This window comes from Saccopteryx leptura, chromosome 1 (assembly GCF_036850995.1).
Source record: "Saccopteryx leptura isolate mSacLep1 chromosome 1, mSacLep1_pri_phased_curated, whole genome shotgun sequence".
NCBI lineage: Eukaryota > Metazoa > Chordata > Mammalia > Chiroptera > Emballonuridae > Saccopteryx > Saccopteryx leptura.
Window position 1 is genome coordinate 9,944,768 of NC_089503.1, and position 27,090 is coordinate 9,971,857.

General features: G+C 49.4%; 1 protein-coding gene across 3 annotated transcripts; it reads left to right on the forward strand.

Annotated features, from left to right (window-relative positions):
- Window positions 1-241: 241 nt before the first annotated feature.
- STX5 (syntaxin 5) lies at window positions 242-26,013 on the forward strand. Of its 3 annotated transcripts, none has more exons than XM_066360232.1 (11): window positions 242-386; window positions 826-1,274; window positions 2,719-2,789; window positions 2,955-3,010; window positions 3,117-3,187; window positions 9,199-9,315; window positions 9,399-9,455; window positions 9,620-9,701; window positions 10,880-10,986; window positions 11,175-11,296; window positions 25,270-26,013. In XM_066360232.1, the coding sequence occupies exons 2-11, from the start codon at window positions 1,050-1,052 to the stop codon at window positions 25,427-25,429; spliced, it is 1,068 nt and encodes a 355-aa protein (XP_066216329.1). In that variant the 5' UTR covers window positions 242-386; window positions 826-1,049; the 3' UTR covers window positions 25,430-26,013. The 3 variants fall into 3 exon arrangements, with proteins under 3 accessions (XP_066216329.1, XP_066216338.1, XP_066216334.1); XM_066360241.1 differs by having other exon boundaries at window positions 1,031-1,274; XM_066360237.1 differs by lacking the exon at window positions 242-386 and having other exon boundaries at window positions 640-936; window positions 1,031-1,274.
- The last annotated feature ends 1,077 nt before the right edge of the window (window positions 26,014-27,090 follow it).

Consider the following 27,090-nt stretch of genomic DNA (forward strand, 5'->3'; position numbering starts at 1 on the left):
TGTGTACTTGCCCGAGCGCCTGTGCATCTGTTGCTCCTTGAACGTACTGTATCCGGGCAGCACCGGGACCGGGGTTGCGGTCTCTTTAAGGCTCCTCCCCTGAGGCTGGCCCAACCTGGTGGACCCAGCTCTAGTCCCAAGGAGGCGGAGTCACGGTAGCGGCCTAGCCTATGGGAAAGCAGGGTTGTAAGTGCATTTGAGTGGGGGCGTGTCGCTTGGTTGCCGGGCTCAAAAAGGCGTGGCAGCGTCCTCCGGTCACTGGGGGTGGGGTTACGTGTGGGTGACGTGGCGGCTTCTAGTCTTCGGTCGGGTGTTAGAAGCTTCCGCTCTCGTGGGAGTAGGCAGTGATTATAGCTGCGGCGGCGGCGGCAGGCGGCAGAGAGGAGGTAGGACTTGCGCTAAGAGTGGTCTGGCCGCTGGGTCAGCTTGGGGCAGCGGCTTTCTGGGGGCTGCGACGGGCGGGGTAAGGGAAACGGGAGAGCTGACGAGTCCTGCCGGCCCGGTTCGGAGTGAACGAATACTTCGGAGTCCAATCAGGAAAGTCTCTGTTGAGAAAGACATTGGCATTAGCTAATCAGTAGTTGCAGTCCCTTAGAAGGCGGGGGTTGACTTAGGGTGGGACTTCCTGTTTCAAATAAACACCCAGAGATCCCCCCCTCCGCCCACCGAAGTGTGTTCCCCTCCGAAGGTCCGTTGTCACTTCTCTCTGAGGAGGCGAAGGGACCCGTGAAATCAAGAGGCCCAGCTAGGGCCTGGGATAGTTGCACAGACCAGGCTGGAGCCTCGGGGACACGGGACCTTCCCTTGGCCCTGTCTCCGTTTCAGGGCCCCCGACCTGAGCTCTGACTACCCGAGCTAAGTTGGAAGAAGAGTGAGGAGGGGAACGGCTTAGGCCAAAGAGGAAGTGGAGTCCTGCCCGTTGCCGGCCGGCCCCAGGTTCTGCGGGTGGCTTTGGAGCTCAAGAATTTGCTGGTTGGGGGGAATTGGTGGGTAAGAGGCCTGCGGAATGACCCTCTCCCCTCCACAACAGTCTGAGGTTATGCGTCTCAATGATCCCGCGGAAACGCTACGGGTCTAAGAACACGGATCAGGGTGTCTACCTGGGTCTCTCGAAGACGCAGGTCCTGTCCCCTGCAACTGCTGGCAGTAGCACCAGCGACATCGCCCCTCTGCCCCCCCAAGTGACCCTGGCCCTTCCCCCTCCCGACACCATGTCCTGCCGAGATCGGACCCAGGAGTTCCTGTCTGCCTGCAAATCCCTGCAGAACCGTCAGGTAAGGACCAGGAATGGCGAAGGCAAGGGTGAGCTTTACTCAGATGTGGGAGAGGATGTGTTGATTGAAGTTACTCTAGTGGGAAACTGGTGAACTCATCAGGCTTGGAGGAGGCAGTAGGATCTATGTGGCTAGCTACCTAGAGGCAAGCATATAGACTTTTTTGGTGGGATGCATTTTTAAAAATTAATTTTAAAGAGGGGTTGGGGGAGAGAGACACACATATTGATTTATTGTTCCACTTATTCATGCATTTATTAGTCGATTCTTGTATGTGCCCTGCCCCGACCAGGAATCGAACCTGGGACGGCTGAGCTCTAGCCACTGAGAAACCAGCCAGGGAAAAATATTTTTACTAGTCAGCTTTTGTGTGATCTCCAAGAGCTTTTCAGTTATACTCTTTGATTCCCTGATTTATTTATTTGATTCCTTACCATTTACTTAGTGTTTACAATGTACCAGTTATTTGGCTAAAATATATACGTTATAATCCTTATGTTGTTTAATCTTAGCAACAACCATAGGAGGTGTGTGGACTGTCTCTATTTTACAGAAGAGGAAATAGAGATTCAGAATGGTTTAAGTAACTTGTCCCAAACACCCCAGCTAGTAAGTGATAGAGTCAAGATTTATTTATTTATTTATTTATTTATTTATTTTAATACTTTATTTATTGATTTTACAGAGACAGGAGAGAAAGGGGAGCATGGAATGGGAAGTATCAACTCATAGTTGCTTCATGTTAGTTGTTCATTGCTTGCTTGTGTGTACCTTGACCAGGGCAGCCCAGGGTTTCGAACTGGCAACCTTGGCATTCCAGGCCAAAGGTTTATCCACTGCGCCACCACAGGCCAGGCTGGAGTCAAGATTTTTTTATTTATTTTTTGTATTTTTCCTGAAGTTGGAAACGGGGAGGCAGTCAGACAGACTCCTGCATACACCCGAACTGGATCCACCCAGCATGCCCACCAGGGGGCGATGCTCTGCCCATCTGGGGCGTTGCTCTGTTGCAACAAGAGCCATTCTAGCGCCTAAGGCAGAGGCCACAGAGCCATCCTCAGCACCCGGACCAGCTTTGCTCCAATGGAGCCTTGGCTGCGGGAGGGGAAGAAAGAGACAGAGAGGAAGGAGAGGGGGAGGGGTGGAGAAGCAGATGGGCGCTTCTCCTGTGTGCCCTGGCCGGGAATCGAACCCAGGACTCCTGCATGCCAGGCCGACACTCTACCACTGAGCCAACTGGCCAGGGCCTGGAGTCAAGATTTGAACCCAGGTCTACTTGTCTTCAAATTTGAACTCTAAACTACCACTACTAGTACTAAAATTAGACCGTTTGGTGGAGGACATCATCAATACTAGAAGGAGAGTTCTGTGGACACCTGAGAACAGTGAAAGCTTATAATAGGGAGGGGGGACTAAAATGTCACTTCTTGACATTGTTTTTCAGAATGGAATACAGACAAACAAACCAGCCTTGCGTGCTGTGCGGCAGCGCAGTGAATTCACCCTCATGGCTAAGTGAGTTGAGAGAAGTTATGTGGTGTGCTGAAACAGGGTCTGGGGAGGAGTAGGCTTGCCTCCGAGGGCCTTGGCTGTGAGGGCTGGGGTTGGTTATGCTGGAGCTAACGCGGGAACAGGCCCTCTCCTGTTCTTCGCAGTGTTCTCACTAACGCTTGCTCGCAGGCGCATTGGGAAGGACCTCAGCAATACGTTCGCCAAGCTGGAGAAGCTGACGTTCTGTGAGTGTTTCATGGATGGGGCAGTGAGCCAAGGGGGTGGAGGAACCGTACTCCCTGAGCCTTGTCTTTGATGTCACCTGTCATGACTTCTTGTTTATCTCTGCAGTGGCAAAGCGCAAGTCCCTCTTTGATGACAAAGCAGTGGAAATTGAGGAGCTAACTTATATCATCAAACAGGTGAGCCACTAACAGTAAGAGAGCCCAGATTTCTAGTCAGATCATTTCTGACATTTTCTTAATTTCTTTTTTTTTTTAAAGCAAGGGGTGGGGGTGGACAGATGGACAGGAAAGGAGAGAGATGAGAAGCATCAACCCATAATTGTGGCATCTTAGTTGTTCATTGATTGCTTTCTCATATGTGCCTTGACCCGGGGACTCCAGCTGAGCCATTGACCCCTTGCTCAAGCCAGTGACCTTGGGCTCAAGCCAACAACCATGGGGTCATGTCTATGACCCCACGCTCAAACTGGCGACCCCATGTTCAAGCTTATGAACCCACATTTAAGCTGGCGACCTTGGGTTTTTTGTTTTGTTTTGTTTTTACAGAGACAGAGAGAGGGATAGACAGGGACAGACAGACAGGAATGGAGAGAGATGAGAAGCATCAATCATTAGTTTTTTGTTATGACACCTTAGTTGTTCATTGATTGCTTTCTCATATGTACCTTGATTGGGGGGCTACAGCAGACCGAGTAACCCCTTGCTTGAGCCAGCAACCTTGGATCCAAGCTGGTGAGCTTTGCTCAAATCAGATGAGCCTGCGCTCAAGCTGGCAACCTTGGGGTCTGGAACCTGGGTCCTCTGCATCCTAGTCCAACGCTCTGTCCACTGCACCACTGCCTGGTCAGGCGCGACCTTGGGGTTTTGAACCTGGGCTCTCTGAGTCCCAGGCCGATGCTCTATCTACTGCACTGCCACCTGGTCAGGCTTTTCTTTTTTCCTTTTTAGCAAGAGAGGAGGGAGGCTTAATATTTATTGATTTTAGCTAGAGAGGAGAGAGAGAGAAAGGTGGGGAGGAGCGGGAAGCATCAATTCCTGGTAGTTGCTTCTATCTGCCTTAGCTGGGCAAGCCCAAGGATTTGAATCAGTGGCCTTTTTTTTTTTTAGATTTTATTTATTTCTTTTTAGAGAGAAAGGGGGGGGAGGGGAACAGAAAGCATCAACTCTCCTATGTGCCTTGACCAGGCAAGCCCAGGATTTTGAACCAGTAACCTCAGCGTTCCAGGTCAACGCTCTATCTACTGCACTACCACAGGTCAGACTGTAATAACTTATATGTATTGTTTATGCTGTTCCCTCCCCTCAAAAGAAAAAAAAAGGAAGTGCCACAAGAACAGAGATTTTTATTTTATTTTATTTTTTTTAGCAAGAGAGACAGAGAAAGGGACAGACAGTAAAGAAAGAGATGAGAAGCAATTTTTCATTGCGGCACCTTAGTTGTTTATTGATTGCTTTCTCATATGTGGGGAGGACTGTAGCAGAGCATTTGACCCCTTGCTTAAGCCAGTGACCTTGGGCTTCAAGTCTATCATCCCTTGCACAAGCCTGCGACACTGTGTTCAAGCTGGTGAGCCCACGCTCAAGCCAGTGACCTCAAGCCTGAGTTCAAGCCAGGGTCTCAAACCTGGGTCCTCTGCATCCCAGTCTGATGCTTTATCCACAGCGCCACCACCTGGTTAGGCCGGAGATTATTTATTTATTTATTTATTTATTTATATCCTGCTTGTATCCCAAATGCCTATAACAGTGTCTGGTGTTTGGTAGGTACTCAATTCGTTGACTGAGTAAGTAATGTGCAGAAGATGAGGCTGTAAAGGTAGCTTGGTGGCTGATTGTGAAGATCTTTTGGCCTTTGCTAAGGAATATGGAATAACTCTGAATGCCATAGGCTATGAAGATGATTAGAACCTAGATCCCAATTCTGTCTTTTTTTTTTTTTTTTTATTCATTTTTAGAGAGGAGAGAGAGAGGGGGGGGGGAGGGAGGAGGAGGGAGGAGCTGGAAGCATCAACTCCCATATGTGCCTTGACCAGGCAAGCCCAGGGTTTCGAACCGGCGACCTCAGCATTTCCAGGTCGATGCTTTATCCACTGCACCACCACAGGTCAGGCCCCCCAATTCTGTCTAAAAGACATTGATGTAGCACGATGCTCTACAATTGTGACTCCTTTTCCCAACACAATATAATAAGAATAAAATGTGAAGTTGAATGACCATGGCTGGAGGCGGGGGAAATCCTGAGAGTGGCTGAGCAGAGAGGCGAGGATGACCCTGTGCATTGTCCAGTGCGAAGATGATTATGGCAGAATGCCCAGGGAAGACACGTTCAAGAGCTGCTGTGCTGGGCTGTGCTGAAAAGAGAGGGTTGGGTGTTATTACATAGGCATTCAAGGACCGCAACTGGATTCAGACAGACTTGAGTTCAAATCCCAGATCTACACCTTAATGGTGTGACCTAAGCTCTCTAACTCCTCTGAGCTTTAGTTCCCTTATAAATAAGAATGGGATGATAGTAGTCCCTACCTCCCAGGGTTGTTGTGAGGACTCCTCTCTCTATTTTCTAGTCACTCGTGTGACTGAGTGCGTTTGACCGCCTGGTTCTGGGGACTTGGCAGTGAACAAGGAAGATGTGTGGTCCCTGCCTTTGGGAAGCGTCTGTCCGAATGGTTGAACTAAACACTCTACAAATAAACTGAAAACATAATTTCAGATAGTGGTAAATCCTTTAGTAAGAAATAAGGTGCTTGACCTGTGGTGGCGCAGTGGATAAAGCGTCAACCTGGAAATGCTGAGGTCGCCGGTTCGAAACCCTGGGCTTGCCTGGTCAAGGCACATATGGGAGTTGATGCTTCCAGCTCCTCCCCCCCCTTCTCTCTCTGTCTCTCCTCCTCCCCTCTAAAATGAATTAAAAAAAAAAAAAAGGCACCTCTTACCTAAGAGTGTGCCTTAAAAAAAAAAAAAAAAAAAGAAATAAGGTAAGTGAGGTGGTCAGGGTAGGGGATGAGGTCAGAGACCTGTGGGCCAGACCATCTAGAACTGTGTGAGTCAGGTAAGGAATTGGGTTGGATTCTAAATTCAGTGGGGCGCTCTGGGGAGATTGTAAGCAGAGGGATGGTGTGCCCCATTTTTGGTTTAAAAGGGAACTCTAGGTGTTGTATGGAAAGTAGATTGTAGGCCTTGGCTGGTGGGCCCAGTGGATAGAGCGTTAGCCCAGTGTGCCGACATCCCGGATTTGATACCCGGTCAGGGCACACATGAAAAGTAACCACCTGCTTCTCCTCCCCTCCTGCTCCCCCTTCTCTTTCTCTTCCCCTCTTGTAGCCAGTGGTTCAATTGGTTTGAGTGTCAGCCCTGGGCACTGAGGTTGGTTCAAGCATCGGCCCCAGACAGGAAATGTGGGGTACGGGATTCTCCCTTTTTTTTTTTCCAAGTGAGAGAGAAAGTAAGGGAGGGAGATGAGAAGCATCAACTAGTAGTTGCACCACTTTAATTTTTTTTTTTTTTAACAGTCAGAGAGAGGGATAGACAGACAGGAACGGAGAGATGAGAAGCATCAATCATTAGTTTTTCGTTGCATGTGTGACACCTTAGTTGTTCATTGATTGCTTTCTCATATGTGCCTTGACTGCGGGCCTTCAGTGGACCGAGTAACCCCTTGCTTGAGCCAGCAATCTTGGGTCCAAGCTGGTGAGCTTTGTTCAAACCAGATGAGCCCATGCTCAAGCTGGCGACCTTGGGGTCTCGAACCTGAGTCCTCCGCATCCCAGTCCGACGCTCTATCCACTGCGCCACCACCTGGTCAGGCTAGTTGCGCCACTTTGCCACTTTAGTTGTCCATTGGTTGCTTCTCATACGTGCCTTGACTGGGGGCTTCAGCCAAGCTAGTGATCCTTTGCTCAAGCCAGCGACCTTAGGCTTCAGGCCAGCAACCTCTGAGTTCAAGCCAGCAATCATAGGGTCATGTCTATGACCCTTGATCAAGCTGGTGAGCCTGCGCTCAAGCTGCTACCTCAGGGTTTCAATCCTGGGTCCTCAGCGTCCTCGATTGACACTCCATCCACTGTGCCACTGCCTAATCAGGAGCCTGTCTGTATCTCCCCTCCTTTCACTTAAAAACAAACAAAAAAGTGGATTGTAGGGGAGCAAGCTCTAAGATGAAGGTCATTTATTTAGGAGGTTTTTGGAGATTTTTTTTTTTTTTGTAGCAGATACAGAGTCAGAGAGAAGGACAGATAGGAACAGACAGACAGGAAGGGAGAGAGATGAGAAACATGAATTCTTCATTGCGGCTCCTTAGTTGTTCATTGATTGATTTCTCATATGTGCCTTGACCGTGGGGCTGCAGCAGACCAGCGACCTTGGGTCCAAGCTGGTGAGCTTTGCTCAAACCAGATGAGCCGTTTCTGAGCTCGAACCCTGCAAGAGGAGATGGGGAACCCTGGAATGTAGTTTTGGCACATGGCTGTGAGGAGGCTGCATCCACTTTCCAAAGGGACAGACTACTAAACAGTATAAATCATCTAGTAGTCTCAAGAGAATGGTTGGGACTGGAGTACTAATTGAGGAGACTATTGAAGTGACTATAGAAGTTGTCTATTCTAGTTTTTCCTCTAGTTTATTTCTTCTTTTTTTTTTTTTTTTTTACATAATTTCTTCAACTCACTGTTCTAGCCCTCTCCCCTCCCTTCCCCACTGCTCAGCCCTGGCTGCTGCCCGGGGCCAGCCTTTCTCCGCCCTTCTCTGGCAGCCCCCTTCACCTCCTTTGTGCCGTGTGGCCCTTGGCGGGCTGGGCGGAGAATGGACGAGGCACTGGGCTCATGTAGGAAGCCTGGCATGTACTCATTGAGTGGGACCCAAACAAGGTGCAGCTTTCATTCTTGCAGTGATTGTGGGTTTTTTTGTTTGTTTGTTTTTTGTTTGTTTGTTTTTTACAGAGACAGAGTCAGAGAAAGGGCTAGATAGGGACAGGCAGACAGGAACGGAGAGAGATGAGAAGCATCAATCATTAGTTTTTTGTTGTGACACCTTAGTTGTTCATTGATTGCTTTCTCATATGTGCCTTGACTGTGGGCCTTCAGCAGACTGAGTAACCCCTTGCTCAAGCCAGCGACCTTGGGTCCAAGCTGGTGAGCTTTGCTCAAACCAGATGAGCCCACGCTCAAGCTGGCAACCTCAGGGTCTCGAACCTGGGTCCTCCGCATCTCAGTCCAACGCTCTGTCCACAGCACCACAGCACCACCGCCCAGTCAGGCAGTAGTGATTGTTTTTGAAAGGAATTCTATCTATAGAAATTGTTTTATTGATGCTTCTGGAAAACCATGTTACCTTTGACTCTTCTTTTGATCTACTTATTTTTATTTTTGAGTCGTCTTTTCTCCTGAATCCTACATAGGTGCTTGCTTTGTTGGTCGATGTGCTCTGGGTTCAAGATTTTGACCTTTTTTATTTTTTTTAATTTTTTTATATTGTTTTTATCATCTTGCTGACTTTTTTTTTTTTTTTTTTTGTATTTTTTCTGAAGCTGGAAACAGGGAGAGACAGTCAGACAGACTCCCGCATGCGCCCGACCGGGATCCACCTGGCACGCCCACCAGGGACGAAGCTCTGCCCACCAGGGGATGATGCTCTGCCCCTCTGGGGAGTCGCTCTGCTGCGACCAGAGCCACTCTAGCGCCTGGGGCAGAGGCCAGGGAGCCACCCCCAGCGCCCGGGCCATCTTTGCTCCAATGGAGCCTTGGCTGCGGGAGGGGAAGAGAGAGACAGAGAGGAAGGAGGGGGTGGGGGTGGAGAAGCAAATGGGCGCTTCTCCTATGTGCCCTGGCTGGGAATCGAACCCGGGTCCCCCGCATGCCGGGCCGGCGCTCTACCGCTGAGCCAACCTGCCAGGGCCGATTTTGACCTTTTAAGTGGTTCTGTGACCATGAGCTTGGCCTCATGGTGTGGAGTAGGGCAGTAGGGTGGAGGGGTAAACAAGTGGCCGAGGCCGTATTTCACCCTTTGGCTTGCATCTGCAGGGGCTGAGCCTGAGCAGACCCCATAGCCTGGAAAATCCCAGTAGGCCCTTTTTGGTCTGATTAGTAACTGCTAGTAACTCCCACTCTGCCCTCCCTGCCAGAGATGTCTATGTGGGAGAGAGGCTGGCTGAGGACTCCTGGCTGATACTGTTTCTCCATTGGCTCTTTCCCCAGGACATTAACAGTCTCAACAAACAAATTGCCCAGCTTCAAGATTTTGTGAGGGCCAAAGGCAGCCAGAGCGGCCGGCACCTGCAGACCCATTCCAACACCATCGTGGTCTCCCTGCAGGTGGGACCTGGGGCGGGAGAGGGGAGATGGAAGGAAGGAAAGCACTGTCTTCCTCTGGCTGACCCTTTCTCTTTTTATTCTAGTCAAAGCTGGCCTCTATGTCCAATGACTTCAAGTCAGTTTTAGAAGTGAGGACAGAGGTAAGAAAAATCGGTGTAGGACAGATAGGAGTGGGGGGTAGGGGTCCAAGGGGGAAATGGGAGAGAGATGAGGAAGGACCAGGGCGACAGGGCCATGGGCCGACAGGAGGAATTTCTGTACCAGGCCTCTTCCCAGGACCTTTGCATTTCTCCCCCAACCGCAGAACCTGAAGCAGCAGAGGAGCCGGCGGGAGCAGTTCTCCCAAGCGCCCGTGTCAGCCCTGCCCCTGGCCCCCGACCACCTGGGTGAGTTACAGGTCAGAGGAGCCGGCGGGAGCAGTTCTCCCAAGCGCCCGTGTCAGCCCTGCCCCTGGCCCCCGACCACCTGGGTGAGTTACAGGTCAGAGGAGCCGGCGGGAGCAGTTCTCCCAAGCGCCCGTGTCAGCCCTGCCCCTGGCCCCCGACCACCTGGGTGAGTTACAGGTTAGAGGAGCCGGCGGGAGCAGTTCTCCCAAGCGCCCGTGTCAGCCCTGCCCCTGGCCCCCGACCACCTGGGTGAGTTACAGGTTAGAGGAGCCGGCGGGAGCAGTTCTCCCAAGCGCCCGTGTCAGCCCTGCCCCTGGCCCCCGACCACCTGGGTGAGTTACAGGTCAGACAGGGAGTCCTGAGGGTAAGGCTCGGTTACTCTGGCTACGGTGGTGTCTTCGAAGGGCGAGGGTTGGGTAGGGTAGTGGAGGGGAAGGAAGTTGGGAGGCTTTAGCTGTCAGAGGTCAAACCTGATTGCTGGCATCCATGGTCCGTGTTTAGTCTCTCACAGTCTCACTGTTGGGGACAAATTCAGTCATGTTCAGAATGACAGTTACTGATATTTTTTGTGTACTCACTTTATTCACATTCTCTCATTTAATTTTCACAACTACCCTTTGAGAAAACAACTATATATTATAGTATTATTCCCCATTTTACAAGTGAGGAAACTGAGTCTCAGAGGGGTTAAATGACTTGTCCAGGATCACAAGGCTAGTAGGTGCCAGAGCTGGGATTCAGATCCAGAGCATGTGGGCTTTGAAAGTGCTTCTTTTTCATTCAGTGAGAGGAAGGGAGGCAGAGCAACAGACTCCAGCATGCACCCTGTCCCGGATCCACCCGGCAAGCCCACTAGGGGGCAGTGCTCCGCCCATGTGGGTGTGCTGTGTTGCCCAGTAATCAATCTTTTCTTAGTGCATTTGACGGAGGCCATGGAGCCATCCTCAGTGTCTGGGACAAACTCGCTCTAATCCAGCCATGGCTGCAGGAGAGAGAGAAAGAGAAGCGAGAGGGGGAGGGGTGAAGAAGCAGATGGACACTTTTCCTATGTTCCCTGACCAGGAATCGAACCTGAGACATCCACACGCTGGGACAATGCTCTGTGACTGAGACAACCGGTCAAGGCCTGAAACTGCTCTTAACAAATAAATAGTGCCATTTCTTCTTTCTTCCTCTAGGGGGCGGTGCTGTAGTTCTGGGGGCAGAGTCCCGTGCCTCTGGAGATGTAGCCATCGACATGATGGACTCTCGGACCAGCCAGCAGCTACAACTCATTGATGAGCAGGTACCCAGGTTCTGAAATGGGAAGAGTTGCCCCTTTGTTCTCTGGGCCACAAGCAGGTGTTTGGAATGTGCCATGGATGAAATGGCAAGCTGAAACAGTCTTAAAGAGGCAAGCACCCCACCAGATAAAGGGCAGGCCTTACTGTGAAGAAGCTCCCAGTACTCATATGCCTTCTCTCTCCTCTGAAGGATTCCTATATCCAGAGCCGGGCAGACACCATGCAGAACATTGAGTCCACAATTGTTGAGCTGGGCTCCATCTTTCAGCAGTTGGCACACATGGTGAAGGAACAGGAAGAAACCATTCAGAGGTAAGACACTCTCTCTCTCTCTCTCTCTCTCTCTCTCTCTCTCTTTCTTTCTCTCTCACCCCAAACAGAGGAGCCTTCTCTTCCCTGTGGGCTGGCATCCTAAGGGTCCTCAGAAACAGCCCTTTGGAAGAGTAGAGAGAATCCTGCCCACTCACAGGGCCCAGCTCACCTCCCTCCATTTATTCCGCAAGTGTTTATTGAGCACCTGTTCCATGTCAGGCACTGTTCCAGGGGCTGGGCACACAGCAGTAAGTAGAACAACAGCAAAGTCTCTGTTTCATTGAACTTAACTTTTGTAGTGTATGTATGGAATTCAATTGAGTGTGTAAGGACAGCTATTAAAAAGTTAACAGCCTGGCCTGACCTGTGGTGGCGCAGTGGATAGAACATGGGACTGGGATGTGGGGGACCCAGGTTCGAAACTGAGGTCACCAGCTTGAGCGCGGGTTTATCTGGTTTGAGCAAGGGGCACCAGCTTGAGCCCAACCAAGGTCGGTGGCTTGAGCAAGGGGTCACTTGGTCTGCTATAGCCCCCCCACCTCCGTCAAGGCACATATGAGAAATCAATCAATGAACAACTAAGGAACCACAACGAAGAATTGATGTTTCTCATCTTTCTTCCTTCCCTATCTGTCTATCCCTATCTGTCCCTCTCTCTGACTCTCTCTGTCTCTGCCACAAAAAAAAAAAAAAAAAAAAGAGTTAACAAGCGTGAGCAGGTAGTGGCGCAGTGGATAGAGTGTCAGCCTGAGACGCTGTGGCCCTAGGTTCAAAACCCTGAGGTCGGCCCTGGCCGGTTGGCTCAGTGGTAGAGCGTCGGCCTGGTGTGCAGAAGTCCTGGGTTCGATTCCGGCCAGGGCACACAGGAGAAGCGCCCATCTGCTTCTCCACCCCTCCCCCTCTCCTTCCTCTCTGTCTCTCTCTTCCCCTCCCTCAGCAAGGCTCCATTGGAGCAAAGATGGCCCGGGCGCTGGGGATGGCTCCTTGGCCTCTGCCCCAGGTGCTAGAGTGGCTCTGGTCGCAACAGAGCGGCGCCCCGGAGGGGCCGAGCATCGCCCCCTGGTGGGCAGAGCATCGCCCCCTGGTGGGCGTGCCGGGTGGATCCCGGTCGGGCGCATGCGGGAGTCTGTCTGACTGTCTCTCCCCATTTCCAGCTTCGGAAAAATACAAAAAAAAAAAAGTGGGGGGGGGGGGGCCTGAACTGTGGTATTTTAGTGGAGAAAGCATTGACGTGGAATGCTGAGGTCCTGGTTTGAAACCCTGGGCTTGCCTGGTCAAGGCAAATAGGGAAGTTGATACTTCCTGCTCCTCCTCCTCTCTCTCCCTCTCTCCCCTACCCCCCAAAAAATGAATAAATAAATTTAAAAATCTTAAAAAAGGAAAACATATATATATATATTTATAATTGATTGATTTGAGAGACAGAGAAAGAAAGAGAAACATCAACTTGTCGGTCGGTCCACTTATCTATACATCCATTGGTTGATTCTTGCATGTGCCCTGATGGGATCACACCCACATTCTTGGCATATCGGGATGACGCTCTAACCAACTAAGCTACCCAGACAGGGCGTAATCTCTGTTTTTTGGGGGGTTTTTTGTTTTGTTTTTTTGTTTGTTTGTTTGTTTGTTTTCATTTTTTCGAAGCTGGAAACGGGGAGGCAGTCAGACTCCCGCATGAGCCCGACCGGGATCCACCCAGCATGCCCACCAGGGGACGATGCTCTGCCCCTCTGGGGGGTTGCTCTGTTGCATCCAGAGCCATTCTAGCACCTGAGGCAGAGGCCACAGAGCCATCCTCAGCGCCTGGGCCATCTTTGCTCCAGTGGAGCCTCAGCTGCGGGAGGGGAAGAGAGAGACAGAGAGGAAGGAGAGGGGGAGGAGTGGAGAAGCAGATGGGCGCCTCTCCTGTGTGCCCTGGCCGGGAATCGCACCCGGGACTCCTGCATGCCAGGCCGGCGCTCTACCACGGAGCCAACTGGCCAGGGCCCATAGTCTCTGTTTTTAAAAGTACGTTTTTCCCTTGCAGTCAGCTAGTAATATATGGGCACCCTGTGCCCCAAAAATCTTTACCTAATGTTTCTAACATCCATTTATGATGCTTGTCTGAATCAGTTTATCTTGTTGGGATACATTTTAGTGTGAAGAGAGCTTTTCTTTGTTAATGGCAGGTGAAGTTTCTCATACTTGATATAGATAAAACCTTATCATTATTTTCCTGGGTTTTCAGAGTAAATAGTTGGTGGGGCATTTGCCATAGTCAGTGACCACAGAGTTTTTGTTTTGTCTTTTGAGCATCACTATAGGCTTAAGGTTTTTATTTTGACTATTATAATGAATTAGGATAATGGTTATTTTCAATGCTCAGATTGTTTCAGTTTGCCCAGTGGGAGGCAAGAGGTTGCTTGGTTGGTTGGTTGGTTTTTAAGAATGAGAGAAAATAAAAATGTTTGTATGCTAATGGGAATGATCCAACAGAGAAATAAAAATTGATACTATAGGAGAAAGGGGGTAGAATTCTTAAAATTATGTCATAAGAAGTAAGAGGAAAGAAGAAAAAAAAAGAAATGGTAAGAGGAAGTGGGATGCAGAGCATAGGTGGTGGGCTTGGCTTTAAGAGGAGCTGGTGAGCCTGACCTGTGGTGGCGCAGTGGATAAAGTGTCGACCTGAAACACTGAGGTCGCCGGTTTGAAACCTTGGGCTTGCCTGGTTAAGGCACATATGGGAGTTGATGCTTCCTGCTCCTCCCCCTTCTCTCTCTCTCTTTCTCTCTCTCTCTCTCTCTCTCTCTTTCTCTCCCTCTCCCCTCTCTAAAATAAATAAGTAAAATCTTTATTAAAAAAAGGAGCTGGAGCCTGACCTGTGGTGGCGCAGTGGATAAAGCATCGACCTGGAAATGCTGAGGTCGCCGGTTCGAAACCCTGGGCTTGCCTGGTCAAGGCACATATGGGAGTTGATGCTTCCAGCTCCTCCCCCTTCTCTCTCTCTGTCTCTCTCTCCTCTCTCTCCCTCTCTGTCTCTCTCTCCTCTCTAAAAATGAATAAAATAAAATTAAAATTAAAAAAAAAAAAAAAAAAAAGGAGCTGGAGGCCCTGGCCGGTTGGCTCAGTGGTAGAGCGTCGGCCTGGCGTGCGGGGGACCCGGGTTCGATTCCCAGCCAGGGCACATGGGAGAGGCGCCCATTTGCTTCTCCACCCCGACCCCCTGCCTTCCTCTCTGTCTCTCTCTTCCCCTCCCACAGTGAAGGCTCCATTGGAGCAAAGATGGCCCGGGCACTGGGGATGGCTCCTCGGCCTCTGCCCCAGGCGCTGGAGTGGCTCTGGTCGCGGCAGAGCGACGCCCCAGAGGGGCAGAGCATCGCCCCTGATGAGTGTGCCGGGTGGATCCTGGTCGGGCGCATGTGGGAGTCTGTTTGACTGTCTCTCTCCGTTTCCAGCTTCAGAAAAATATTAAAAAAAAAAAAAAAAAAAAAAAAAAGGCTGGAGATCGGGAACCCCTTTCTACTTAGTGCATGGGATACTGCCGAGTTCATGCGTCATTTAAGAAAGCCAGTTAGATCTTCAAAAAAATAACAAAGAGGAGCCAGTGGTAGGTGAGAAAGCAAACTGTTTTGCACAGATGTTGGGGGTGGGGATGGTAGGTCTCCTACGACTTGAGTTTTCCCAGTTCAGTAAGAGGAAAAGCCATCAGTGGAGAGAGCTGGGGCAAGGAGGCACGGGAGGTTTGAGGAATCCACAGATCACACATGCGCCTACTTGCTCTTGTGCCTTTCGGTGGCATCCAGTCCTGGTTAAACTGTATTGTCCACAGCACCTAGCAGAGCCCTTTTACCCTATGTTGTTGATCATGTGAAGCTGGATAAATACCTGCATTTTGTATACAGCAGCTTGACCCATCGGCATCCTCACTTACTAACTTAGGCAAAGTATAGAAAATAATTTCCTGGCCTCACACTTAGAGATTCTGATCCCATAAATGTGAGGGGAATGTGAGTTAAAGACCCTAAGGCAGTGGTTCGCAAAGTGTGCGCCAGGGCACACTGGCGCGCCCTAGAAGATTTCCAGGTGTGCCCTATGGTATTCCAGAGAAATATGGGCCCGTTGGGGACGAAACAACCAACAGAGTTTTCGAAGTTTAGATTTTTGGGGACAGAGGTGTGGGGAACTGGCTGTAAGCTGACAGTCTGCCCAAGCCCCCACCTCACTTGCCTGATTAGGTTGCAAAAGGCTGTTAAGCTGTGGTGCTGGATTGTTTATACTACCCCCCGTGTTCCCCGGAAAGACTGGAGGCAAGTTTCTTCAATCCTTTGTTTGGTGTAAAGTTAAGATGATATGTATGGTGGGGATTTTCTGCACTCAACACGATTAAGAGTAAAAAGAGAGGAATTCTTCAATGTATTGACAAGGAAATGAGAGTTTGCCTTTCAAATATCTGCCCAAACATTGAAGAAATTGCTAGGACACATCAGGCTCATGTTTCTCATAAACACAAGAATGAAAAAACTTAACACATTCGCGCAAGGACCTGCCGAATTTAAGTGTATCTATATATATAAAAAGATAACTTTTTTGTCTTTTTAAAAATTTTTTAACCCTCTTTTTTACGAATTCTAGACAGCATAACTAAAAAACTGTAATGTAAAAATGTTTTCTGGCCCTGGCCGGTTGGCTCAGTGGTAGAGCGTCGGCCTGGTGTGCAGCGGTCCCGGGTTCGATTCCCGGCCAGGGCACACAGGAGAAGCGCCCATTTGCTTCTCTACCCCCACCCCCTCTCCTTCCTCTCTGTCTCTCTCTTCCCCTCCCACAGCCAAGGCTCCATTGGAGCAAAGATGGCCCGGGCGCTGGGGATGGCTCCTTGGCCTCTGCCCCAGGCGCTAGAGTGACTCTGGTCGCAATAGAGCAACGCCCCAGAGGGGCAGAGCATCACCCCCTGGTGGGCAGAGCGCCCCCTGGTGGGCGTGCTGGGTGGATCCCGGTCGGGCGCATGCGGGAGTCTGTCTGACTGTCTCTCCCCGTTTCCAGGTTCAGAAAAATACCAAAAAAAAAAAAAAAAAAAAAAAAAAATTTGACCTGGAACGCTGAGGTTGCTGGTTCAAAACCCCAGACTTGCCTAGTCAAAGCACATAAAGGAGTTGATGCTTTCTGCTCCTCTCCCTTTCTCTCCCTCTTGTCTCCTCTCTCTAAAATGAATAAAATCTTTAAAATAATAAAGAGTGGGTATAGACATTCTTTTTTTTTATTATTATTATTATTATTTTTTACAGGGACAGAGAGAAGGATAGACAGGAACGGAGAGATGAAAAGCATCAATAAGTTTTTCATTGCGCATTGTGACACCTTAGTTGTTCATTGATTGCTTTCTCATATGTGCCTTGACCGCGGGCCTTCAGCAGACCGAGCAACCCCTTGCTTGAGCCAGCGACCTTGGGCTCAAGCTGGTGAGCTTTTGCTCAAACCAGATGAGCCCACGCTCAAGCTGGCGACTTCGGGGTTTTGAACCTGGGTCTTCCGGGCCCTGGCCGGTTGGCTCAGTGGTAGAGCGTCGGCCTGGCATGCAGGAGTCCCGGGTTCGATTCCCAGCCAGGGCACACAGGATAAGCGCCCATCTGCTTCTCCACCCCTCCCCCCTCCTTCCTCTCTGTCTCTCACTTCCCCTCCCGCAGCCAAGGCTCCATTGGAGCAAAGTTGGCCCGGGCGCTGAGGATGGCTCTGTAGCCTCGCCTCAGGCACTATAATGACTCTGGTTGCAACAGAGCAACGCCCCAGATGGGCAGAGCATCGCCCCCTGGTGGGCATGCCAGGTAGATCCCAGTCGAGCGCATGCGGGAGTCTGACTGCCTCCCTGTTTCCAACTTCAAAAATACAAAAAAACAAAACAAACAAACAAAAAGCCTGTGTCTTTCGCATTCCAGTCCGACACTCTATCCACTGCGCCACTGCCTGGTCAGGCGGATATAGACATTCTTATGTTTGCTTTCTGGATGCCAGTGGATCTGGATTTGCACACCCTTCTTAAGAGTCCAAAGTCTCCTCAGCCTGTTGATGTTCCATGCCTGACTGGTGTGAGATTGTAGATACCAAAATTGTAATTTTCTAATTCTCTCAGTCCTTCTGCATTTATTAGCTGGCATTCTTCTGGAAAAAAGGAGCTTTTTCTCTTGCCTGACCAGGCGGTGGTGCAGTGGATAGAGCAACGGACTGGGATGCCGAGGACCCAGGTTCGAGACCTCGAGGTCGCCACCTTGAGCATGGGCTCATCTGGTTTGAGCAAAAGCTCACCAGCTTGGACCCAAGGTTGCTACTGAGCAAGGGATTACTCGGTCTGCTGAAGGCCCGTGGTCAAGGCACATATGAGAAAGCAATCAATGAACAACTAAGGTGTCTCAATGTGCAACGAAAAACTAATAACTGATGCTTCTCATCTCTTCGTTCCTGTCTGTCTGTCCCAGTCTGTCCCTCTCTCTGACTCTCTCTGTCTCTGTAAAAAAAATAAAAAAGGAGCTTTCTCTCTTTAAAATTACAATAGAACCCCTGGCTCGAGAGCTCAGTTGGTTAAAGTGTCGTCCTGATACACCAGGTTGTGAGTTCAATCCTGGTCAGGGCATATTAAGAGTCAGCCAGTTGCCTGACCAGGCGGTGGCGCAGTGGATAGAGCATCAGACTGGGATGTGGAGGACCCAGGTTCGAGACCCTGAGGTCTGCAGCTTAAGCGCGGGCTCATCTGATGTGAGCAAAAAGCTCACCAGCTTGGACCCAAGGTCTCTGACTTGAGCAAGGGGTTACTCAGTCTGCTGAAGGCCCAAGGTCAAGGCACATATGAGAAAGCAATCAATGAACAACTAAGGTGTCGTAACAAAAAAACGGATAATTGATGCTTCTCATCTCTCTCTCTGTTCCTGTTTGTCCCTGTCTATCCCTCTCTCTGACTCTCGCTCTGTCTCTGTAAAAAAAAAAAAAAAAGTCAGCCAGTTAATGCATAAATAAATGGAATAGCAAAGCAATCAATCTCTCTCCCTCTAAAAATCAATTTTTGAAAGATATTTTTTTGACAGAGAAAGAGAGAGTCAGAGAGGGACAGACAGGAAGGGAGAGAGATGAGAAGCATCAGTCCTTCATTGCAGCTCCTTAGTTGTTCATTGATTGCTTTCTCCTATGTGTATTGATTGGGGGGCTACAGCAGAGCAAGTGACCCCTTGCTCAAGCCAGCGACTACGGGATCATGTTCATGACCCCTCGTGCTCAAGCTGGTGACCCCGTACTCAAGCCAATGAGCCACGCTCAAGCTGGTGACCTCGGGGTTTCTTTTTTTTTTTTGTATTTTTCCGAAGCTGGAAACGGGGAGAGACAGTCAGACAGACTCCCGCATGCGCCCGACCGGGATCCACCCAGCACGCCCACCAGGGGCGACGCTCTGCCCACCAGGGGGCGATGCTCTGCCCTTCCGGGGAGTCGCTCTGCCGCGACCAGAGCCACTCTAGCGCCTGGGGCAGAGGCCAAGAAGCCATCCCCAGCGCCCGGGCCATCTTTGCTCCAATGGAGCCTTGGCTGCAGGAGGGGAAGAGAGAGACAGAGAGGAAGGAGGGGGTGATGGAGAAGCAAATGGGCGCTTCTCCTATGTGCCCTGGCCGGGAATCGAACTCGGGTCCCCCGCACGCCAGGCCGATGCTCTACCACTGAGCCAACCGGCCAGGGCGACCTCGGGGTTTCGAACCTGTTTACTTTATGTCCCAGTCCAACGCTCTATCCACTGCACCACCACCTGGTCAGGCTGAAAGAATTTTAAAAATTAAAAGTAAAATTAGTATGGAATAATTGTCATTTCTTTTTATATACAACATATTACTGTATTTTTCACTCGATAAGATGCACTTTTTTTTTTTGTATTTTTCTGAAGCTGGAAATGGGGAGAGACAGTCAGACAGACTCCCGCATGCGCCCGACCGGGATCCACCCGGCACACCCACCAGGGGCAATGCTCTGCCCACCAGGGGGCGATGCTCTGCCCCTCCGGGGCGTGGCTCTGCTGCGACCAGAGCCACTCTAGCGCCTGGGGCAGAGGCCAAGGAGCCATCCCCAGCGCCCGGGGATGCTCCAATGGAGCCTCGGCTGCGGAAGGGGAAGAGAGAGACAGAGAGGAAGGAGAGGGGGAGGGGTGGAGAAGCAAATGGGTGCTTCTCCTGTGTGCCTTGGCTGGGAATCGAACCCGGGACCCCTTGCACGCCAGGCCGACGCTCTACCCCTGAGCCAACCGGCCAGGGCAAGATGCACTTTTTTTAACCCCTGTTGTGGAGAGAAAAATGCCCCTGGCATCTTATGGAACAAAAATTACAGTATTTTATTAAATATTTTAACACAACATTTGGTTCAGAATATTTTTTTTCTTATTTTTCTCCTTAAAAGCCTAGGTGTGTCTTATGGTCAGGTGCATCTTATGGAGCAAAAAATATAGTATATTATATTACCATTACCATCATTATTCTTTTTTACTAAATTTGGCCAAATCAAGCTACATCAAGGCAGTGTTTGGCATCCTCTTGAACACAACACAGTTACTCTCAATCATTGTCAAGTTTTGGAGAAACTGCCTGAGCAGGCGGTGGCGCAGTGGACAGAGCGTCGGACTGGGATGCGGGCAACCCAGGTTCAAAACCCTGAGGTCGCCAGCTTGAGCCCAAGGTCGCTGGCTCGAGCACGGGGTCACTCGTGCTGCTGTAGCCTCCTGATCAAGGCACATAGGAGAAAACAATCAATGAACAACTAAGGAGCCGCAATGAAAAATTGATGCTTCTCATCTCTCTCCCTTCTTGTCTGTGTGTCCCTATCTGACTCTCTGTCTCTGTCAAAAAAAAAAAAAAAAGGCCCTGGCTGGTTGGCTCAGTGGTAGAGCGTCAGCCTGGCGTGCAGGAGTCCCGGGTTCGATTCCCGGCCAGGGCACATAGGAGAAGTGCCCATCTGCTTCTCCACCCCTCCCCCTCTCCTTCCTCTCTGTCTCTCACTTCCCCTCCCACAACCAAGGCTCCATTGGAGCAAAGTTGGCCCGGGCACTGAGGATGGCTTCATGGCCTCTGCCTCAGGCGCTAAAATGGCTCTGGTTGCGACAGAGCAACGCCCCCTGATGGTCATACCAGGGTGGATCCTGGTCAGCGCATGCGGGAGTCTGTCTGACTGCCTCCCCGTTTCCAACTTCAGAAAAATACAATAAATAAATAAATAAATAAATAAATAAATAAAATAAAAAGTTTTGAAGAAACTGAAACTCAAAAACAAATTCCAGATCTCTTTATCACGGTCACACAATCTTCATAGTTGGGTTCACGATCTGTTTGTCTCAACCTCCTGCTTTTGTTTTTCCCAGCCTTCTGTTCCTCTGCTTTTCCATGCCTCTCACAACAATTTCATCATTTCCCTTGTTCAGAAAGACTCCAGATTCTTTTTTTTTTTTTTTTTTTTACAGAGACAGAGAGAGAGTCAGAGAGAGGGACAGACTGGGACAGACAGACAGGAACGGAGAGAGATGAGAAGCATCGATTATTAGTTTTTTGTTGTGCGTTGCAACACCTTAGTTGTTCATTGATTGCTTTCTCATATGTGCCTTGACCGCAAGCCTTCAGCAGACCGAGGAACCCCTTGCTCAAGCCAGCGACCTTGGGAACAAGCTGGTGAGCTTTTGCTCAAACCAGATGAGCCCTTGTTCAAGCTGGCGACCTCGGGGTCTCAAACCTGGGTCTTCCGCATCCTAGTCCGACGCTCTATCCACTGTGCCACCGCCCGGTCAGGCAAGACTCCAGATTCTTATTCCTTGATACCTTTCTTCAGTAATTTTTCTTTCTCTCTTTTAGACATTCTTTTGTCCTCCTCCCCTTTAAGCTTCTTCCCTTTCCATTTTCCTCAGCCCTCTCCTTCCCAAGCCATTATTTTCTGCCTCATTCATTTCCGCTTTCTAACTCCCCTGCAGTTTCCTCTCAGTATCCCACTGATTTGTAATTATTTTCACCACCAGTGTTCCCTTCTATTGGTTTCATTCATGGACTACCATTTAAAATCTTTTCTGTGCCAGATTGCAGTTATTTTTGTCATTATTTTTCTTTTTCTTTATTTACTTGTCTTTTGTTTTTTAAAGCAAAGCCAGTGTGAGCTTTGATATGAAATGACAAACGTTCGCACGCTGAGAAATATACAGTATGGCAGAAAGCTAGGAAACCTGGTACTTTGTTAGCGTCTCTGACATAAACAGGGAAGCAAGTGCAGTCCAGCCTTCTGTACTGGGACAGATGAGCTCACAGTTCTCATGACCCTGGACCTTGGGCACGCAGCCACTAGGCCAGCCTCTCCTCTCCCTTTCCTGCTGCATTGCCAGCTCCGCCAGCTTCTCCGTCCTCATGGCTTGGAAAAGGTCTCTGTTCCCAGGGATTCCCTATGCCAAGGCCCGGGTTTGTATTTGGGTTTTTTTAGCATATGCAGATTGGCTGGGAAATGTTTTCTTTTTCTCAGCCATCTCCCAAGAGATTGGCCTTCCTCTGAGGACTTCTCTCTACCCTGGAGAGACGTGTTCTAATGCAGGGCTTTTCTTATGCCCTGACTTCCTGTTCATAGGATTCAGTTTCTCTTCCTGTCTCACTCAGAACCAGGATTTCCTGACTGGAATGGCCTGTAAACGTCTGTCCTCCCCCCCCCCCCCCCATTACAAATGCAGTATATTTTTAGTAGACAAAAATCAATAAATGCCTGACCTGGCGGTGGTGCAGTGGAAATGGAAAGAGCATTGGCCTAGGACTCTGAGGACCCAGGTTTGAAACCCCAAGATCGTCAGTTTAAGTGCAGTTTCACCAGCTTGAGCACAGGGCCGTTGCTTTGAGCGTGGGATCATAGACATGACCCCACGGTCGCTGGCTTGAACCCAAGGTCTTTGTCTTGAACCCAGGGTTGCTGGTTTGTGCAAGCGGTCACTGACTTGGCTGGAGCCCCCCCCCCCCCCCGCCCCCCCCCCCCCCCCCCCCCCCCGTCAGGGCACATAGGAGCAAGCAATCAGTGAACAACTAAAGTGCCACAACTATGAGTCGATGCTTCTCATCTCTCTCCCTTCCTGTCTGTCCCTGTCTGTCTGTCTGTCTGTCTGTCTCTCTCTCTCTCTCCCCCTCCTTTGCTTAAAAAAAAGAACAATAAATACTGGCTTTGACCAGATAGCTCAGTTTTTTAGCATTGTCCTGACATGTTGAAGTTGCCGTTTAATCCCTGGTCAGGACACGTATAAGAAGCAGCCAAGGGGGGGAGGGGGGAATGGGAGAGGGAAAGGGGGAGGGGGAGGGGCACAAAGAAAATAAGATAGAAGGTGACAGAGGACAATCTGACTTTGGGTGATGGGTATGCAACATAATTGAACGACAAGATAACCTGGACTTGTTATCTTTGAATATATGTATCCTGATTTATTGATGTCACCCCATTAAAAAAATAAAATTAAAAAAAAAAAAAAGAAGCAGCCAACGAATGCCTAGATAAGTGGAAAAACAAATTGATGTCTCTCTTTCTGTCTCTAAAAATAAATTTAAGAACTGTTTTAAGAGCCTGACCTGTGGTGGCGCAGTGGATAAAGTGTCGACCTGGAAACCCTGAGGTTGCCGGTTCGAAACCCTGGGCTTGCCTGGTCAAGGCACATATGGGAGTTGATGCTTTCTGCTCCTCCCCCCTTCTCTCTCTCTCTTTCTCTCTCCCCTCTCTATAATGAATAAATAAAATCTTTTAAAAACAAGCAAAAAAAATCCTGTTTTAAGGGTTGTTGTTTTTTTTAATTTTATTTTACTGATTTTAGAGAGAAGGGAAGGGGGTGAGAGAGAGACAGGAACATTGATCTGTTCCTGTATGTTCCCTGACTGGGGATCAAACAGGCAACTGTGCTTCGGGACAATGCTTTAACCAACCGAGCCACTGCCAGGGCAAACCCTTTTTTAAAATCAATAAGTAGCCTGACCTGTGGTGGCGCAGTGGCTAGAACGTCGATCTGGAATGCTGACGCAGGTTTGAAACCCTGGGCTTCAGAGTTGATGCTTCCTGCTCCTCCCTCTTCTCTAATTTTCTACTCTCTAAAATGAATAAATAAGATCTTAAAAAATAATAAATCAATAAAAATCAATAAGTAGAGATTTGACTTTGGATGGTGAACACAATACAACATACAGATGATGTATTATAGAATTGTACACTTGCAGCCTATATTATTTTATTTACCAATGCCACCCTAATAAATTTTTTTGTGTGTGTATGTGACAGAGACAGACAGTGGGACAGACAGACAGTAAGAGAGAGATGAGAAGCATCAATTTTTCGTTGCAACACCTTAGTTGTTCATTGATTGCTTTCTCATATGTGCCTTGACCGGGGGGGGGGGGCTACAGCAGAGTGAGTGACCCCTTGCTCGAGCCCACGGAGCCCGCGACCTTGGGCTCAAGCTGGTGAGCCTTGCTCAAACCAGATGATCCTGCACTAAAGCCGGCGACCTCTGGTTTTGAACCAGAGTCCTCCACGTCCCAGTCTGATGCTCTATCCACTGCGCCACCACCTGTACTGGCACCACCCCCAATAAATTTAATAAAATTTTTTAAGAAAACAAATATTAATGAGCAAAAAATTATAATAGCTAATATTTGTGGGCTCTTTGTATGTATTGGGCACTTTTTTTTTTTTTTTTTTTTAATTTATTCATTTTAGGGGGGAGAGAGAGACAGAGAGAGAGGAGAGGAGGAGCAGGAAGCTTCAACTCCCATATGTGCCTTGACTGGGCAAGCCCAGGGTTTTGAACCGGCGACCTCAGTATTCCAGGTCGATGCTTTTATCCACTGCGCCACCACAGGTCAGGCCTGTATTGGGCACTTTATGTGACTCAGATAAGATTGACAACCAGAACCTGACCAGGCGGTGATGCAGTGGATAGAGCATCGTACTGGGATGCGGAGGACCCAGGTTCAAGACCCCGAGGTTGCCAGCTTGAGTGCGGGCTCATCTGGTTTGAGCAAAGCTCACCAGCTTGGACCCAAGGTCCTTGCTGGCTCGAGGAAGGGGTTACTCGGTCTGCTGTAGGCCCACGGTCAAGGCACATATGAGAAAGCAATCAATGAACAACTAAGGTGTGACAATGAAAAACTGATAATTGATGATGCTTCTTGCCTCTCTCCGTTCCTGTCTGTTTGTCCCTATCTATCCCTCTCTCTGACTCTCTCTCTCTGTCTCTGTCAAAAAAAGTAGAAAAAAAGAAGAAAAAAGATTGACAACCAGAGAGGAAGGTTTTGTGTTAGCCTCACTTTTCCTTCCTTTTCAGTTGGGTCAGATGAGATTTGAGGTTAAATGACTGATTTAGGGTCATCAGCTAATAAGTTGCAGAGCTGATTTTCAAACTAGAGCCAAGACTTGTTCTAGACACAGAGACTTTTTCTGTGTACAAATATGCATACACAAAAATGGGATCATATTGTATATAAAGATGTTTTATTTGCTTCAAATTATAAGAGAAAGTTTAAAGAAAAATTAAAAAATAAAGTTTATTTAGAAAATTTCACTGGGTGATGGGCATACAACGCAATCAACAGTTCAAGTGCTATCCAGATGTTTACCTGAAATCTTTGTACTCTTGTTGACGAATGTCACCCCATTAAATTTAGTTTCTAAATTAAAAAAGTTTCAGAGGTAGAAGCGAGCTGGCTGGACCGCACAGGCTCAGGAAACAAATTACAGAAGGAAAAGAAGGGCCCTTGGCACTGAGGAGTCGGAAAGGCAAAGAGAAGGCGCCTCAGAGGGCAGGGAGGGGAAAGACACGGGGTGCTGGTCAGAGGAAGAGTGGGCCTAAACACTTTCTACTTCCACATACTGTGACCATCTTTCCATGTCATTAAATACACTTCAGTAGCATCCCCCATGCCCGCCCCCAATGCCATTCTTTCTAATCCAGTGTCCTGTTTCTTCTCCTCCCTGCCTATCCCCAGGATCGATGAGAACGTGATGGGAGCCCAGTTGGATGTTGAGGCCGCCCATTCAGAGATCCTCAAGTACTTTCAGTCGGTTACCTCCAACCGGTGGCTCATGGTCAAAATCTTCCTCGTCCTCATTGTCTTCTTCATCATCTTTGTAGTCTTCCTGGCTTGAAGCCTCTCTACTCTGAGGCACTCGGTGGGGGTTTGAAACCTACCTGGGAGGGCAGGTGGCCAGGGCTGCCACTGAGCCTGTGCAGGGTGCTTGGGAGAAAGACCCTGTTTTCCTGGAACTGCTAAGGATGGTCTCTGGCCCTGTTCCCCGGCCCCTTGCCTCTGGCCAGCCACCCTGTCCTCCCCTCACTGTCCTCCAGCCCAACAAAACACGGTTCTGGATATGGACTCTGCTGTGAGGTGGCTAGAAAGGACCAGAGGCCAGGTCGGTGGGCGAGGCTGTCTCCACTACAAGATTTTTATAAACCTCCTTAGCTCTCCTCGAGGAGACTTTGGCAGCACGGGGAGGTGATGCCCTTCCTCACATCCTGAGAGCGAGGAGGGGAAGTGAAGCTGCCCTGGGGACCAACTTTCCCGTCTGGCTTAGAATTTGACCTCTTTTTCCCTCTCTTCACCATGTGAGGCAGGGGGCCCTGAGCACCTCGGCTGCCAGCACAGCCCCAACTTTGGCTTGTTGTGACTCAATCAGCCAAATGTGCTGCGGCCTGTTTTCTCCCAATTACAGCAAGACTGGCGGCCTCACTAGCCATGGTGTCATTTCTGGGTGGGAGCGACGAAGGGCCTAGTCAACAAGTGCGGTGAGCCCACTGCCCCAGTTCCAGAACTGAAAGGGCTGGGCTGACGGCTGGGAGGGGCCAGTTTTGGGCTGTGTGCATAATGGCCTCCAGGCAGGAGAACAAAGTGCAGCACTTCGATAACATGGCAGCTTCCCTTCCAAGAAGGAAGCAGGAACCACGTGTGTCCCTGATCGCTGGCAACCTCCAGGATCTTCTCCAGCAGTATTCACACCTGTTTCATCTGCATCCTCTGGTTGGCCCCAGTGTTCCCTGAGATAGATGAGGCAGGAGCTCTGTCTGCTGCTAGGGGTGAAAGGTGAAGAACTGGTTCCCAGCTGTATCTGAGGCTCTTGGTCCCCTGCAAGCTCCTCACCAACTCCAAGCCCTGAGAGACCTGTCTGGAGTACCCACCATCCAGGGAGGTTAATATACTGTCATTCCTGACCAGGACCAACATCATCATTATTAGGTCACTGGAATCTTTCCATCTCACACATCACAAAGGAAGCTCTAGTTACAGACAACATCACCGTAGACTAGCTTGGCCCTAGTACACAGGTGGGGGCATGTCTAGGCAAGCCCATACCTTATAGCCCTGGATTTAAATATTGCCTCTCCCCTTGGTTTCTGTTCAGCAGGGGGTCTTGCTGGAATCTTCACTACCCAGTTGACACACCATACAGGCCTAGCACAACACATCTGGTGGTGGGTGGGGAGGTTGTAAAGACAGTTGCTCCGCAAAACCTGACAAATCAGTCATTTGCAATGCTTCATGGGGTGGTGGTGGTGCATAGATCAGAAATTCGTTTTATAAATATTTTTGAGTTCCTGCTATTTGCCAAGCATGGTACTGACCCAGGCACTAAAGAAAAAAGCTATGAATTTGTCAAGGTCCCTGCTCTCATGGAGCTTATGTTTAGTTTCCTATTTTTTTTTAATTAAGATTTTTAAAAATTGTTGATTTTAGACAGAAACGTCAATTTGTTCCACTTACTTATGCATTCATTTGTTAATTCTTGAAGTGTTCTGACTGGAAGATCGGCAG

Excerpts from the sequence above, each read along its gene's own strand:
- STX5 (XM_066360232.1), top strand. The coding sequence starts at position 1,050 with ATGATCCCGCGGAAACGCTACGGGTCTAAGAACACGGATCAGGGTGTC. Across the intron at positions 3,011-3,116 it reads GCTGGAGAAGCTGACGTTCT|TGGCAAAGCGCAAGTCCCTC; the intron begins GTGAGTGTTTCA and ends TTATCTCTGCAG. Across the intron at positions 3,188-9,198 it reads TAACTTATATCATCAAACAG|GACATTAACAGTCTCAACAA; the intron begins GTGAGCCACTAA and ends CTCTTTCCCCAG.